The sequence below is a fragment of the Anolis carolinensis genome, chromosome 3 (assembly GCF_035594765.1).
Source record: "Anolis carolinensis isolate JA03-04 chromosome 3, rAnoCar3.1.pri, whole genome shotgun sequence".
NCBI lineage: Eukaryota > Metazoa > Chordata > Lepidosauria > Squamata > Dactyloidae > Anolis > Anolis carolinensis.
Window position 1 is genome coordinate 245,467,809 of NC_085843.1, and position 18,049 is coordinate 245,485,857.

The 18,049-nt window shown below is 38.0% G+C and overlaps 1 protein-coding gene across 1 annotated transcript in view; it reads right to left on the reverse strand.

Annotated features, from left to right (window-relative positions):
• Positions 1-1,592: 1,592 nt before the first annotated feature.
• The window catches only part of per2 (period circadian regulator 2), a 50,187-nt gene continuing 33,730 nt past the window's right edge, over positions 1,593-18,049 (reverse strand). The window contains exons 11-22 of the mRNA XM_008106302.3: positions 17,941-18,046; positions 16,735-16,869; positions 16,414-16,522; positions 15,833-15,998; positions 15,617-15,744; positions 14,023-14,220; positions 13,532-13,792; positions 11,663-12,525; positions 9,225-9,393; positions 8,942-9,131; positions 6,030-6,180; positions 1,593-5,026 (exon numbers count right to left, since the gene is read on the reverse strand). Of these exons, the coding sequence (XP_008104509.1) occupies positions 4,889-5,026; positions 6,030-6,180; positions 8,942-9,131; positions 9,225-9,393; positions 11,663-12,525; positions 13,532-13,792; positions 14,023-14,220; positions 15,617-15,744; positions 15,833-15,998; positions 16,414-16,522; positions 16,735-16,869; positions 17,941-18,046 (2,614 nt within the window). The 3' untranslated portion in view covers positions 1,593-4,888. The remainder of the gene's footprint in view (positions 5,027-6,029; positions 6,181-8,941; positions 9,132-9,224; positions 9,394-11,662; positions 12,526-13,531; positions 13,793-14,022; positions 14,221-15,616; positions 15,745-15,832; positions 15,999-16,413; positions 16,523-16,734; positions 16,870-17,940; positions 18,047-18,049) is intronic.

Below are 18,049 nucleotides of genomic sequence, written 5' to 3' on the forward strand. Positions count from 1 at the left end.
TTCTCAAAAGTACAGTGGAAAGAAATGCTGCTAATGTACAGAATGTTAAATGTTCACATCTCACCACTAGTGTGAACAGTGTTTTTAACTTCCAGTCAGTCCAAATAGACTACATTAGAAAAACACTGCCTGTTACTGCAATATACAAACAATCAAAGGCAGTCTTCACTAAACCTCTAATATTCTGGATTAAAATTCCTACAATTCCCAGTGGTAAAGAATGTCATTGGCAATTTTGTCTTAAAGTCCATTAAGCAGTAATTAGCTGAATTTAATCAGCCAAGATAGACAAGGGCTGATGTCACATGTCATGACTCTCCCAATTCACAATAACCTCTTGGCATCTTTGCAAGAGAATAGTTGAAATTGCTTCAGGTAGTTGTGACAAGCAGCTGATTCTGTTGGTGTAGATTTTGTATTAATGGATGAAAAACTCACTGGAGAGGGCAAATAGATACAGAGATACAGTACTGAAGAACGTGCTTGAGATACATTTCTGATGGGCTTTAGCCAGTCTAGTTCACCCAAGATTTATGAAAATTGTTGCAGAGGCTATATATTTGTTGTATAACTTTCCACTCTGCTTGGGCCCTCAGAGTCTAATCTTAGGGACATACTGTTCTTGATACAGACGTCACAGATAAAACAGCGTGACTGAAGAAACAGCATATAAATTGTAGTCTTATGTAAGCAAAATTAAACTCAAACACAGCAAAATCCCAAACAAGATTGAGACACAATTCAAAGATGTATGAACAGTGACACCCAGAGGACAGAAATGTTATAGGACCAAGTCTTTTGATATATGGCATTTACCATTTTTGTGGGAATTTTGTTCTTATATTCCCCAAAAGATGGTAAATGTCATATATGCCTGGAATCCAGGTTTAGATGTGTGCAGCTGGACTGAGAAAACAAAATTTCTACCCATCTCCTCCTTATGGCAGTCTTCTAGCTCTCTGAAAATGCCACAGAGGTTCAGTGCTGAGCAGAGTTAACATGTGGGTGGTTGACAAATCGCCCCAAACTGAACTATGAGAAGAGCTTTCTAATCAATAGAGCAAACATGAGCAAACTTCAGCTCTCCAGATGTTTTGGACTTCAACTCCCACCATTCCTAAAGGCTGAGGCTGTTAGGAGTGGTGGAAGTCCCAAACACTTGGAGGGCCAAAGTTTGCCCAGGCCTGCAATAGAGGATCACTGTTGGATCCCACCTAAAAGGTTTTCTAAATGAAATGTAAAAAAATAGCAACATGATTGGTTATGGAAGTGTACTGTACACCTTAATTAGGGAGAACCAGGTACAAATACTGTTAGTTAACTTTTTTTGCAGGAAAAATCTGTCAAATAGCTCCACAGAATATTTTGGCTCAGACTTTCAAAATGTACTACAACTTCCACAATTCCCCTGCCAGTACAACCACTGAAAGGGACTCAGGGAGCTATAGTCCATTTGGAAGCTGTAGTCCAAGTCATTCATGCATCAGTACTTAATACAAAACAATTTGTATTAAGTACTGGAAACGATATGTAGCCGTATTTTGCATAGTGATTTAAATAGCTACAGTCAGAAAGTACATAAAGATAACACCTAAAAAATAAATCTGCTTTATTTTCCATTTTTCTAGAAAGCATTTAATAAAAGTTGTTACAAGTAACAAAAACAATATATTGCACAGGATACAGAAAACATTGGTTGCTGATGGAAAAAACCACACCTCAACAAAATTTTCTCCTAGTGACTATGTATATTCAATTTAAACAGTCTACAATACATTTGGAGAAGGCTGGTTTCAATATCATGTCTAAAAAGTAGGCTTGCAATTTAAAAAATGTATAAGAACTTTTCAGTATTACCTTGCAAATAAAAATCACTTTAAAAGTATTAAGACACCCATTAAAGGCTTGAGATACATTCGCTCTCTCTCTCTCAGGTTTCATTAAACACACATCCACAGATGCAAACCAGCAATGGAGCTGTGTATCAGAATTCATCCACACCCTATTCAAAACACTAACAAACTATCCTGTCACAATCCAGCAAGCTACTAGTGAGACTCCTGATTTTTTAAAAAACAAAACACTTAAATTATATCTCTTAAAATGGAGGATTCTCCCCCCCTTCCCCCCACAAACTTGAGGTTTTGTAAATTTTGGAGCAAATCATATAGAACTTTCTAGACTGAGATTTTTCTTTTTAGTGCTAATATGTTTCCATGTGATTTAAATACAATATATAGGGCCTGGACGTAAGTGATTGTAGATCAAGCTGTCATTAGATGAAGCTTAATTTCTCAAGTTAACTCTGAGTAACACTTAATGTTGTTATTTTAAGCACAACATAATATGCATAATACACCAATTTACTGGCATTCTTATGTTATAGACAAATATTCATTTACTTAACAGTAAGGACTTGAAATACAATTAGGAAAGGTTTTATCAGGATTCGTTCCTACATGCGCGTCAGTTTGTCTTTTTCAACAATATTAGTTGTGTTGAGAAAAAAAATGTAGACTAAGTGCACAGTGAAATAGTATTTACACTCCTACAAATATAAAATTGGGATACACCAGAATGAATTAACAAGAGCAAGTTTCAAGCAAACATCAATTGCTATGTATAATACAGCCGTGCAATTTAGTGATCTACATAAAATTACCAGTTAAGCAACTGATCATGTGATGCAGATTCACATCCAAAGATGCATACTAGATTATGACTAGCAGAGAAACTTATAAAAACAAAGACATAGAAAGAATAAGTAAATACATGATTGTCTGGGATTTTCCTGCTTTACTTATTGCCTTACCTATTACCTATTGCCTTACTTTGGCTTTGGTTTCATAAGCAGACTGGATTTTTATCTCAATGGCTAATTGGTCAGTCTTCGCATGACAGTTCCTATGCCATGATTGATAGGAACACATGGAAAATGGTTGTCTATGTGATCATGTGTAAATCTAGACATTTTAGTCAAAAAGCCAACCTAAAAAAAATTAGGTCGACTTATTCATGGGTAAATGTTACTCTTAAGTCTTTTAATCTAAAAGGAACCATTCAGTTCTCTGAGTGGTGAAAGATGAGAGCTTAGCCCATCCTGGGAAAACCTAAAAGATGCTCTGATCCCCCTTCACAACTTCTGTGGCCTTTCTGAATGTCTGGCTGGGAAAATGGCAGTGGCAGAAAGGGCTGCCCGGTCCCAAAATAATGCTGGAACTTTCTCTGTGAAATAAGCCTCAATTTATCCATGGGTCATATAAAAACCCATGATTTTGGCCCTCAAACCTGCCCTTTGAGTTCTACAGGAGGTTGACTTATACATGAGTATATATGGTATATGCCTGTCTACCTACAGATATATTGTGCTTCCAGCTTATTTTTTGAAGCATGACTAATATATGAAATCTTCTACAATGTCCAGCTATAGTTTCTCTACAACACATCAACATCCATGTTTCCATTATCATTAGAAACTGATGTTTGAGAAACAAGGAATCTTTAAAAACATCTAGCTTCAAATAAAGTTGGGCTCCCTTAATAGTTTCCCATTCTCTGCACAATATATATATATATATATATACACACACACACACACACACACACACACACACAAAACTTTAATATATATATATATATATATTTCAAGAGCAAAACACTTCGGCTTCTATCTTCTTCAGCTGCCAAAGGAGGCCACACTATTCATCATATGGATAACGTGGCTACAGAATCAGTAGAGAGAAAATAAGCTGTATTCCAACTGGTAAAGCAACTTGTACTGGCCTGACAAAGTGAAGGAAGAGAATAGGAAGATGTCATATGACCTAAGCCATATCTTCTCCAAACATAGAAATTTTAATGTTACAATTCATCTTTTTTTTTAAAAAACAACAACAAAGGGTAACTCAACTGGCTGATTAGTATACTATTTGATCTTTCTCCACTATATAGAAAGATTACACCAATGCAGAAGAACTGCATCAGTTTCAAGTCTCTTCCTCTTACGCAAACAATACTTAAACCACACCAGAATGCCAATGTTAAAGATACTCTTGATAACAACTAAAAGGTGAGGCAGTGATTTTGTTTGGGTTTTTTTTTTACTACTACTAATGAATATTTCTGTTTTCTGCCCAAAACTGTTTCAGATGATTATCACTTATGGCTGATGAGTGAATATATGAGAGGAAATTGTAAACAGAAACAACTGCAACATTTAGCAAGCAAGTAAGGAATATATAATTTCAGGGACAGTTGATTAGAATTTAGAAAACATACGGTATGGTTACTGCTTGATGCTTTAACACTGATAAAATATTTTTAATATGTTGAACAGATGTTTGGATATTGTAAGTGAATTCATATAACTCCAAGAAATCAGAATACAGATATTATCAAATGAAATGGGGAAAGGGAAACTAAGCCCTTTAGATAAGTCAAACACTTGCGACTTATTTAGGATTTATTTTCCACTCAATCTGGAATTTATTTTAGATATTCTCAGACTGAAAAATAAAGGGTTTGGATATTATCAGCCACAGAAAATGCAGAGTGGAAAGTAATTTTTGAAATTGCATAAATTCTAAAGTTTTGTGACATTTTACTGATTGATGGTATTTTTCTGTAGTTTTACAGAAAGGTGCTTCAGAATCTGAAAGGGCTATTAAAAAGAACACAAAATATACATCTTCAGCAACGGCTGCAAGTGATAGAAAAATTACTGCCATTCAAAGAGGTTTATCACAAATGACCTTTTTCTAGAACAAAAAATGCATTCGTTTGATTCATTTTACAAGAAACAACTTAAAAACCATTAAGATCTAATGATAAACTGCAACTGTTAAATGTAGCAGGCACTGTGGAAATGGATCTTTTGAATCAGACATCTTCACTGATGACTGTTCAGTGTATTCAAATTATTTTCCCCACAGTCTTCACTCATTTCATTAAGCTCCATTTCATGAACCTCCTCTTCATCTTGTGTGTAAGATCTGCTGTTAATGTTGTCTTCACAATACATACACAACTTGAAAAAGAAAGGAAAAAATAACCTATTATTTCAGTGGATATATTGCTAGATGCACTCAGTTACATGATTTTTTTTCTGTTTAGGAACAGGCTATATAGAAGAATCTCATACTAAGGTTGCTATCTCAGGCAAATATATTTGTATGAACAAGTATGACTAAATACGAGGGATACCCAGAAAATAAAGTTACAAGACTCTTTTAAAATAGAAAGAATGAATATATTTCAACAAAATTTACATGGATCATAGAAGCTAACGCTGCCTCCTGGCTAGAGGAGCTCCCTGAGCTGCCTGCCGAGCCTCCCCCGATGAGCTGTGCCATGGCAAGGATGCTGGAGTGAGGAGGAGGAGGAAGGCGACGGGGAGGAAGAGGAAGAACTGCTGTCCCTTCTCCTCACCTCCGCCACCCGCTCTGGCTCTGTTGCTACTTTATGACACAGGCATAGAGAACCCATCCCACAGATGTCAGAGTGTGTTGAGCAGAGTGGTGATTATGTGGAAAAGTGGTGTAGTGCCTATGCTATGATCCATGTAAATTTTGTTGAAATATATTCATTCTTTGTATTTTAAAAGAGACTTGTAACTTTACTTTCCAGGTATCCCTTGTAGTAGAACTAAATAACAGTTAGCTGTATTCAAATGGTCCAGGTTGAAGGATGGCACCATACAAGTCCACATGCAATCTTCTAGTGTCCCTAGATTCCCCACCCCAACATGAGCCAACAACATTTGGCGTGAAACCTGTTAAAGCCATTTAAAAATGAACAAAAAGCTTGCTTTCATATAGACTGCTTCTTTTATGGGATTTTTTTAGCAGTTTGCTGTCAAAAAACTGGGGCCCACTGCATGTCTGGCATGGGGGACAGTTCTAGATCTGCCAATGATTCTTAGTTTTGCTCTAAGAGGACAAAATACATTTTCTAATGTCTGTAATTTGTATAGCATTATTTCCTCAAATAAAGTTCAGTTTTCTATTTTTAAAATTTTTTGAGAAACATACAGAATTAGCAACCATCTCAGGAAGTCCACCCTTCTGAATCAATGGATACACTTCAAGAAGCTCTCTTTTTTGATCCTCAGTAAACTTAGGCTGAAACTTCTGCATCTGTTTCAGTTTCAGTTTGTCCTCTTTTAAAACAGCTTCCAAGTTTCTAAAGGAAATACATGAAACAATTTTATTTCCATTCATGCAGATCTTACAAATAGCACCAGCAGAATGTCACACATAACTTTTAATGCTGAACTGAAATCATTGCTGCAGTTTGACATCATTTGAGCCGCTGTGGCTCCATATTTTAGAAATGCTATTTAGCAGAAAAGACTAAAGAATATGTAAACATAGAAGTCCCACGCTTCCATTTGAAATTCATGAGGTTGCTATCAGTTGACAGGCAATGTGAAGATGCCGGTGCACACGCACACCAGCAGTAATCACACTATTTACCAATCATGTACAACACAGATGATGAACATGAGGTACATCATGTATAAAAATGAACACATTTTTAGCAGAGGCATTATTCTTGTCTTAGCTGTTCAAATCATAGTCAAGAGTAAGAGTGAGAGATGGAAATAAGAATTTGAAACTATAAAATCTGTAGGAATTTAACTGCTCATTGCCGAAGCAATTATGTTGGGCAGTTATGCAGTCACATAATTCTAGACTATGTAAAAGGAGAAATTTAACATTCTTTCATGCAGTGCAAATATTTGCATACCTAAGGAGCACAAGAACGAACAAACTACTACTTGTATAATGTTAAAAACAAATAGACTCTGCTATAATATATATATTTATTTATTTCTATCCCACTTTTTCCCATATTGGGACTCAAAGCGGCACACATGTAAAAAGCAAAAACATAACATACAATAAAACAAACAACAGCACCATAGACATAATTTTATGAATAAAAATAATAAAAACCCACATACAGTAGAGTCTCACTTATCCAACATAAACGGGCCGGCAGAACGTTGAATAAGCGAATATGTTGGATAATAAGGAGACATTAAGGAAAAGCCTATTAAACATCAAATTACATTATGATTTTACAAATTAAGCACCAAAATATCATGTTATACAACAAATTTGACAGAAAAAGTAGTTCAATACGCAGTAATGCTATGTAGTAATTACTGTATTTACGAATTTAGCACCAAAATATCAAGATTTTTTTAAAACATTGACTACAAAAATGCGTTGGATAATCCAGAACGTTGGATAAGCGAGTGTTGGATAAGTGAGACTCTACTGTAAATGTGACTGACATCTAAACAAAGAAACACAATTAAGCAGTCAACAGATTAAAATAGATTAAAAACCCCATCAAATATCAGTTCATTTAGGCTGTAGTGAGGTTCATTGTCGGAAGTCTAGTGTACCACGAAGAAGAAATAAACTGTCAAGAATCTAAAGTTGGTTTTATATAAAAAAGATTACTAATTTTGTCTTAACTACATTTTTTTAAAATAACCAAGGACTATCTAGCCTCAGACGACATCAGAATTGCTTATTTATTTATTTGCTCAAAACCACGTCTTAAGATTTTTTCCTGAAGTTCAGGAGAGAAGAGGCCGATCTAATTTCATTGTGGAGAGAGTTCCATAGACAAGGGGCCAGCACATAGAAGGCCCTGGCTCTCGTCCCCATCAGTCACACCTGCGAAGGGGGTGGGTCCGCGAGCGGGGCCTCCCCAGACAATCTTAACCTCCAAGATGGTTCATAAAGGGAAATACGTTCAGACAGGTAAGCTGGGTTGGAACCATTAAGGGATTTATAGGCTAAAGCCTGGATTGTACTTAGTAGCAAACTGGCAGCCAGTAGTGGAGTTGGCATAACAGGGGGTTGTATGCTCCCTGTACCCTGCTCCAGTGAGCAATCTGGCTGCTGCCCGTTAGACCATTTGAAACTTCCAAACAGTCTTCACATAGAGCATATTGCAGCAATCAATTTGGGATGTGAGCAAAGTGTGGACTACCATGGCCAAGTCTGACTTCCCAAGGTACGGACGCAACTGGTGCACAAGCTTTAATTGTGCAAAAGCCCCCTAGCCACTGTTGAAACCTGGACTTCCAGGCTCAGCGATGAGTCCAGGATCACTCCCAAGCTGCGGACCTGTGTCTTCAAGAGGAGTGTAACCCTGTCCAGCACAGGCTGTAACTCTATACTTTGTTCAGTCTTGCGACTGACCGGAGCACCTCTGTTTTGTCTGGATTCAGTTTCAATTTGTTCTCCCTCATTTTTATTAGACATCTCACAAGACACCACACAATCATATGGAGCTATTTTTTTTAAGCCTGTGTGCAAAATCAGAGGTGGGGACAAAAGTGGGGGTGATAGGAAGGAGGAAAGCAGAGAAGAGTTGGCCTGAATAAGTGAAATAGGTTCAAGAAACTAGGGGTTGGGGTAGGCAGGATCACCCAACTTCTTTCAGCCAATTGAAACAAAGAAAGTAGTAGGAGATCCTAGTCATCTGCAACACTAACATTAGAGCTAACAAGAGGCACAGTATTAGAGGTGCTTAGAAAACTCAGCACCAGAGGCAAATCCGGACACACACACACACACACACACACACACACACACACAGAGAGAGAGAGGTGGAAACAGAAATCTTAAGGCACAGCAGGGAAGGAATTGAGTTTTGGCTACGACCTCTCTCCTAATACAAGGGATCCAGCTTCATTGGTTGTGATATTCGAGTGCTGCATTTTCCCTTAACTACATAATTTACTTTGCCTTTTAAACATGTTTTCATTTTTAATTGGAAGAGGTAATACAAACATTCAGAGGAATTAAGTATGTATATAATTTCTGTCATACATATGAAGTAACAGCATTGATTGGAAATGGCACTTTACATGAAGTAGTTTAGACTTTCAATTACGTTTTAAAAAAAGCAGAATTACCTTGATGGTATCTGGTAAGTCATCATAACAGCATCATCTGTATTTGCCATCAGCAGCCAGATAGGATCCTGGAGGACATACTTAACGAACTGCTCACTTTCTTCCACTTCAGGAACTTTTGTTTTATGATTATTTTCAGAGGAGTCAATGCTCCCAAAATATTTGCTCGTATTACTTGTCTCGCTACCTCCTTCAGAAACAAAACAAAACATTTTCGATCATGGAGGGTAGATTTTTCTATTTAAATATTCACAAAGATTATTAATTGCACACATAATTTTACCTGTTCCACTGCCTGACATACCACATCCATTTGAACCAGATCCTAAAGACTCAGTAGCAGCTGAAACACCACTTCTTGATGAACTTCCATCTTCTTGAAGTAGAATATCAAGTAAATCACTTGATACAGAGAAGGTGTCTGAATTTTGAGCTTCCATTGGAGAGTCCATCTTAAGAGATTAATAACAAAAACAAAAGATTTGGTCTAAACGCTTAAGAAAGACTTTTTCTCCCTCAAAGAACGTTTGGTTGGGTGATTTCAATTTAAGCTTTACAGTAGTTTTTGAAAACAAAGCTTAGAACAAGACTTGGAAGTATTAAATCAACTTGTATGTTGTGATGGACATTTCTTAGACAACAAGACATACTGTCTAATGAAAGAAAAGGAAGCACATTTATAAGAAAGGAATAATGGAAGAATCATGGGGCATTTCTTCAGGAAGACTTTTTTGCTTGTACACCTCAGCAATTTAAACCTTTGCATATTACTCAGAAGTAAATACCACTGAATTCAATGTGGTTTTGTTCCAAGTAAATGGATGCAGAATTATAGCCTTATTTAGTAAGACTGAGATCTGTCACAATTAGGATGTCCAAGATAAGAGAGCTATCTGCATTGAAACAGAATTTGTTTTGATGTAAATTTCCTTTAACACATAGCAATTATTCGGGGGAGTGTGTGCGTGTGTCTAGTTCTGAAGCCTTCCACTACGGTAGTGGTTCTCAACCTGGGGTCCCCAGATGTTTTTGGCTTTCAACTCCCAGAAATCCTAACAACTGGTTGGGATTTCTTGGAGTTGTAGGCCAAAAACATCTGAGGACCCCAAGTTGAGAACCACTGCACTAGGGGATCAGAAGTTCCTATTTGTTACTATTTATTTATTTTATTTATACCTTACCTTTCTTCTCATGGAGAATCAAGGTGGCTTGCTGGGGCCAGGCCAACATGCCACATTATTATACTTCGGGGAGCAAAGTTGCAGGTGATATATCGCCTGACTACCTCACTACCTGTTGCTCTACCTCTTTCTTCTTCCAGGATTATCATAATGAAAACAGTTAGGTCAATAATGTGACCTTTAACCAATTTTTTTGTGTCTAGTGTTGCTACTCCAAGTGTTATGGTTGAGCCTTCTGGCTCCGGTACTGGGAGTCGGGGTCGTAAGACTCCTCGAGAGTCAGACTCTTTTGAGGAGCGTGAAAGGAAACGGCTCCGGGACTTATTTGCAGAACCAACAGATGAAGAATCATTTGAGGGTTTTACCGAGGGAATGGAGGAAGAGATGGTTAGCTCAGAGGAGGATGACATGGAGTGGACTCGTGTGAGGGAGGATTTGGGTGTCACCGGCACTGATAGCATGGGAGGCGATTGGCGGGTTGCAGGATCAGACTCATGGACGGGCTGGAGGGATGGAGCGGGATCCGCAGCTGGGGATGCTGTGGGGCGTAGTCAAAGGTGTTTTAGCTCTGATGAGGATGATGATGATGAGGCACCTGGAATTAGGATAGCAGCTGACAGCGATGAGGAGTTATGAACTGGGATAAAATGGGGTTTAGGATCAATGGCTAATTGCGTTGGGCAAGGTAATCTGGACGAATGCTTGGGCTCTTGTTGGGGAACTTCCTGAAGACGGGTGTGATTCGTTGCTGGATACGTAAGTTACCAAGGACACTGGGCATAGACGGCGGGAGGAACTGTGTGGGGTTTTTCTGTGCAACTTGTGTTTAATCTTGATAGCTTGGACCTCCGTCGTCTTTTTGACGGACATTAATTACCTACTCTGGATTGACGCTGGACTGACTGACTGACTACGACCTTGGACTATCCCTTCTGTGGCTATCGGTGGAACTCGTGGAACCTTAGACGCCCGCACCTGGCTTTCGACCTCGGACTGGACTGGGACCCTGCTGACCGCCGTGATCCTGATTGATGTGCCTTTCGCTCGTTGCACGGAGGAGTAACAGCCTGAGTTACTCATCTGTAGCTTTTTGGTAGCAGAGAGGAATCTGCTGCCAGCTTTTGATGTTCATTTTGACCTTTGTTTACCAACTTTTGTTTGTTTAAACTGCCAGGCTGAAGTAAGCACTTTTGAGTTAATCCGGATTAAACTCCTGTTTAATCCGGTTTATTCCTTCGAACCGTTTTAGTTCAAACGGAGCTGTTTCTGTTACTTTTCACACTGAAGACAAGTGTTTGCCTAGTCCTTTGTTTTCTACGGGCATTTTTGTGTTCTGTAACTTTAATAAACTGTGTTGTACTCTATTTGGTGGCGTTCTGTCTATGACACCATGATAGGTCATCAAGTGCCCAAGATGTGAAACTATAGTTTAAAAAGACTCATTAAAATTACAAACAACAAGAAAACCCCCAAGCACATACATTTCAAACAAAATAACTGCTAACATGAAATTTTGCATGAAGTTACAGAGAATGCTTACAGGGGATGGTGCTTCTCTGTTACAATCCTCTAATGTCATGGGTTTGCAGGTGGTCTCTCCATCTGTTACAGTTCCAAGGCCGCTCAGTGGACCAGTGGTTCCGTTTTCAGTTACTTTAGGCATTTCTTCTAGCTGCAAAAGATTCAACTGTAGAGGAGAACTGCATCGTGATTGGAATAACGGCGTTGAGGGCTGATCCTGTGGACCCAAGGACTGTGGTGTACAGGAGCGTGATGGGTCATTTCTGGATTCTGTGACAGGGGCCTTTTCATTGTCTGCTGATGGACTGTAAGGGAATGGCTGTGCTGGAAACATTGTTTGTGGAGGGAATGGGTTTAAGGGAGTGAATGGAAGCTGTGCTGTAAACTGTGATGGTGAAGAGAAAGAGGGTTGGCCAGAAAAACTAGGCGGGTCAGGATAAAGCGTTTGAGAGACACTGTGGTTCACCTGGGGATACACATAGTTGGGAAGTACAAGGGCTACCACTGGAGTCACTAGTGGTGCAGGAAACTGTGATAAGGGCAAAGCACAATTATTTCCCAAGTCCTGCGATTCATTCAAACCAGAAAGAGAGGCTTCAGGACCTGATGGCACAGTCCCTGTAGGTGGAAAAGCTGGAAGTGGGTATGCAGGCATAACGGCAGGAAAAGGCATGGTGGGGCAACTTGCTTGGGAAGTATCTGATGGGGTACAGCCAGTTGCATTTGGGCCCAGAAGAGGAAACCTGTGAGGGAGTTTGGTACCAGACACTGTACTATCTGAAGACTCGTGTGGCTTATATCGTTTTGACTTAGATTTCCTGTTCTTCCCATTTTTTTTCCAAGAGTGCTCTATGCCAGAGCCATGCTGTAGTCCATAAATACCTAGACAGAGAGAAAAAGAAAAAAATAGCTATTTAGCAACATGTTTCTATGTTCAAGTTTTAAAGCAAATAGGATTAGGACTCTGTTGTGAGTCAACATCACAGAACCATAGAGTTGGAAAGACCCCAAGGGCCATCCAGTCCAACCCCATTCTGTCATGCAGAAAAAGCACAATCAAAGCACCCCAACAGATGGCCATCCAGCCTCTTTAAAAGTCTCCAAGGAAGGAGCTTCCACCACACTTTAAGAAAGAGAGTTCCACTGTTAAATAACTTTTATGGTTAGGAAGTTCTTCCTAATGTTCAGGTGGAATCTCTTTTCCTGGAATTTCAACCTATTGTTCCATTGAGTCCAGGGCAGCAGAAAACAAGCTGCTACCTTTTTCTTATGAAAGCCTTTCAAATATTTAAACATGGCTATGTTTCCTCTTAACCTTCTTTTCTGCAGGCTAAGCATTCCCAGCTCTTTAAGCCGCCCCTCATAGGTTTCATGTACATATATATACTGAGTGACTACTTCTCACTTATCTGCAGAAGAGAGGCATTGTACACAAATTCAAAGACAATATTGTTGTTTCGTCAGTTTCCATGACTGAGCTAGTCTTTAAAAGACGTTCTAGTTCTAAGTTCTGAGAGTATTGGCTTGAATCAAATCCTTCTCTTACCCCAGAATACCTTTCCAATTCTTTCATTTCTAGAATTGAGTTTAAATCTCTACAGAGGAGTAGTAAAAGGCTGACACTATACTTATTTCTTCTATGTAGCAAATGCTAAATCAAAGTTCTTATGGGCTGGGAGATGAAGGAAAAAGATGTGCATAATTAAAGTTGCAAATATAATCTCTCATTCATTCTTTTAACAGCTTTAATGTAAGAACCCATGTATCAGGAAAAGTGTACAATATATAACATACATTTGGTACTCAAATTCTACTAAATTAAAAACATTAAAACTGAGTTCTGTTTGAATACTGCTTAAGGAGTATCAGAAAACAAAAAGATTCATACCATGTCCACCAGGATGTTTTCTGTTTTTTTCTTGAAAGTAGTAATTGCAATGATACTGAAAAATATGAGACTTTTTTATTTCTTTACACTTGTTTAGAAAGTTCTGCTCTTCTTTTTGTGTATGTACTGCAAGGACTTCCTTTGTTAATCCTAATTTCTTAAATGCCTCTTTCTCTTGGTTCTTTTGAGAAGTGTTAGACTGAGGAGCAACAAGTTGGCCCTCTGTGGGTTCTGTGCCAGTGGGACCATCTTCTATTATTTCTAAAATAGAATGAAATGTATTTATATATTTAGCCAAAACAATGAAAGAGATCATCTCACTTTCTCCACCTTCAAACAACTAAATGCTAACATAATTTATCAGCCTCAGCTTCTTCCACTTCCATAAGAAAGGGAGAATATAGTAACCTTCCAATAAAGTTTATAGAAAAAAAAATTCCTTGTAGGAATTATAACACTTTATTTCACTTTTTATTAAAGGAGCTCTGTACCTATTTCAGGTTGTGGTTTTTTGTCTCCAACATGAACTATGGTACTGCTGTAGCTGCACTGACTGGTAAAAGACACAACACTTTCAGGTTTTCCAGGCAAAGTCAAAGAGGTTAAGTGAGCACCAACAACAGTAGAAGATTTATCTGGTGACTCCAACACTGTAGGGCCTATATGAGCTTTTGACTGCCCACTTTCTTCTGCAATAAGAAAAAGAACAAGAATAATTATTAGCATGAAGCTAAATGAAATAAGGCATCCAGTGAGTAAAGATTGAACTATTTTGGAGAAACCAAAAATGCTGCACTTCTTTCCTGACATGGTGAGATACACTGACATTTTTAACACAAATGTTTCAAACTTTCTAGAAATTGTCTTAATATAGGAATATTCTTGCCCCTATGAAAACCTGCCAAGGCTTTAAGAATGCAGAGGAGACCATTTTCCCTGTCTTGCCACCACCACAGAAACATTTGGTAGGGATATTAGACAGGACCTTTCAGCTTTCCCCTCCCTATCATCTTTCAGCAGGCAGACAACATTATGTTCAGGTGAGATTGACAACTGACTTGGCAGATAAGGGAGGGTCTTTAAAGGCTTGGGTGCTGTATCGCTTAATTGGTGTGCTTTTAATCCAATTGTGATTTAACATTATAAGTTGCTCTATTGTATTTTATTATTATGACCATGTGTTTAATAACCTTTAAAAAAACCTGTGTCAGCATGAGCCCCTGTTTTGAACAACATACATAAAATAAACCACTGAATTAGTATTACAACTATTTTTCCCTATGTTATAGTTTTTATCACTTTTATCAAAAAGTGACCACTGCTTTATCAAATCTTTTTGACTTGTATAAGTTTGAAGTTCAGGAAGGAGAAAATGTGGTGTCAAACAGTATCAGCATCTGAGGTTTTCATGTTTCTCAGGTAGACCAGCTGTCTTCCTGGATCATCCAGACATCTGATTAACCTATGATTTCCCACTTACCAGGAAGCCACGGAAAATTCACTGGCTGTCTGAGAAGGAAATCTGCTATTACAATTGTCACCAGCCATTTTTTATTGATTTATCTGTGGTGGAGAAACAAGATTCCCAAGTAAATACGGAATGTGCTTTGCTAATGTTTACTTGGAATTTGAAAAAAAAGTTGTAAGATGCTGAGTTTATTGTCTAGTCAATGTAGTTAGGGATGCAGTAGTGACACAGGGCCCTTCCATACAGCCATATAACCCAGAATATGAAGGCAGAAAGTCCCACAATATCTGCTTTGAACTGAATTATCTGAGTCCACACTGCCATATATTCCAGTTCAAAGCAGCAAATGTGGACAGGGAAACTGGTTTTTTTACAGCTTATATGGATGATATTTTAAACAGCAGCTATAGGCCAATACTCCCTCTTTCCACCTTTGATAACATCTACTATTTTAAAAAGATGTTCTACTGCGCATTTCCTAGAAGCTAGAAGTAGCAGCTGATGAAAACACACAAAAATTAAATGTAATAGTCATTGTACATACCCTTTATTACTAGCTCTAATAAGGGCAGAAAGGAAGATATTAGGACAGGATGAGGGGGCAAGGTGCAAAATACCTGTGGATGTTCTAATGCTATTATCATTCATTTTATTTCTGTGTATATCCGAATTCGGTGAAACAGCATTTGATACAGTTGGAGGCTTTTTCTTTACAGCCTCATCTGCAGTGCAACTTTCCAAATACCTGTGGGCAAGAGCAATCAAAATATGCAATTAGAAAAGGTAAGCTGGCACACCTAACCAGTACGTTATTGAACTGTATTTTTGCTTACCTGATAACACTATCTAAACAGCTGATCTGCTGATATGAATACACAGGCTGATCTCCCCAAGCCAATTCGTCTCCAGCTAGGCTTCTCTGACAAACAATTCCAACAGTATCATTTTCGGCTAATGAAGTGGAATTTTTCATATGACCACACTGGTCACTGGGTTTCTCTGTGTAACAAGAACAAGTATAATTCACTTTTTGTATGCACAGATCCTTCCCAGTTCCCAAGGCATAATCAAACATTCATAGACACAGGAAACCAATAAATTCTATCCTGGAAACGACTGCGGCAGCTTTAAGTAGGAGCACCTTGCCTATTGCAAGCTGTTTCTGCAAAATAACTATGGAAATAAGACTGGGCTGTATGCAATTGACTACATGTTGGTGGTATAGTGTTCTTGGTTAAACTGATAAGAGTCAATCTGAAAATAACATTTTTTAAAAAAATACTAGATTGTAAGCCTGAGGGCAGGTAACTGTTTTGTTAGTATTTTACTTGTAAATGGCCATATACTATTATGGAGTTAAATAAACAAATAAATGATGACAATGACAACAACAATGACTACTACACTTTCATACCTCCATAAGATATTTTTTGATTTTCAGGCTGTGATCTGGAATCAAAAGGAACATACTCTTCTTTATTTTTGGCCACAGGTCCATCTTTGTAGGTACCTCGAGAAGAGTTCTACCGTAGGGAAAGGCAAAGAGTTACTAAAATAAAGCATTTTAAGTTAGGTTATATATGGTAAATGCTTACTGGGAAAAAAGAGTGAGACCCACTATGCTTTGGTGGCTCTTCTCTAAAACAAAAACAAAAACAAAAACAACACACTTCAAGGGCTTTTTTCTTATTAGACTTACAACTACTAGAATGAAACTGTTATATGAAAATCTTACAGGCTTGGGTATCCTCTGGATATCTTCATTATTGTTCCCATTGCTGTCACTGGAGGAAGCCACACTCATAAGGTGTTCATGCGATCCATTGCTGCCCAAGCTTCCATAACCACTAGAGCCACTGTTATGTACTGGCTAAATATAAGCATAAATACACAGGTGTAGTCAGAATCAACAAAGAAATACCTCAGAAAGTTTTTCCTATTATTTAAGAAACAGTTTTAGAAGTGCAAATGGAGGTCTCAGTTTCAAAAGTGAACTTTGGAAAGATGCAGGAAGTTGAATGAATAGATTCTGAATCCAGGTCAGTAAGTGCTTAACTTTTGCAGGAATATGACTTTGAAATAAACAGCTTTCTATAGAATGGGTGCCATTCTGCCAATTAACAATACTAAGCTGAAGAATAGTAGAAGTGATAGCAGCCCACCTCAGAAAGGAAGCTGCCATCAGCAACATCAAGTTTCAGAAAATAAATAAAATGAGGATCAAGGTACTATTGCCACAAACCCCATCTTTTCCAATAATCTATCTGGGGTGCCTAGCTATTATAAGATTCAGAAGCACCACTTCTACAGCGCACTGCATAAAACATTGTACTATTTTATGATGATTCAGGGATTTCAGAAAGTAGTACTAGAGGAATCCTATTCATTCAAAACTCCATTTGAAAATACATATCTTTCCACATGAAACTACCTGGGTTTTAAAACCCTTGGGCTAAGGCTTCTCTCTCTGTTGTTACATTATTGCAGACATGTCTGTTCTGAAAGTGCAAGATCTTCTTTGTGGCTGTTTATAGGCTCTGGGATTTCTTGTTATTTTCTATTCTTCTCCATTAGCAGGCAAAGACCTTCTTAATCATAAAGAATTCTGCCCTTTAAAATAGTTTGCCTGTTTGCTGAAAAATGTGGGCACTGGCTGTTTCTCAAAATTATTGATGCAAATCTAACTTACTTGCTTTTACTCTGATCTGTATATTATTTCTGTCAGTTGCCTTTAGCACAGATCATATTGGAAAGGCAGAATATAAAAGAGAAAAATGAATAAAACTCTAACTGATCAATATTTTATGAGAAAGTACATTTAGAATGTCTAAATTGTCTGGGACATCTAGGTGGTTATGGATGTTTTATCTCACTCATAACAGCTTTCCACTGGGGACCCAAAATTTAGGTAAACTCAGCTTGATTTGTAAACGCAGTTTACCTGTAATAATAACCGATGTATTTGTTCCGTAATCTCCTGAACATTAGGATGAATACTTTTTTCTTCTGCGCAATGAGGTGCAAACACATCTTCATTCAAGGGACCTCTG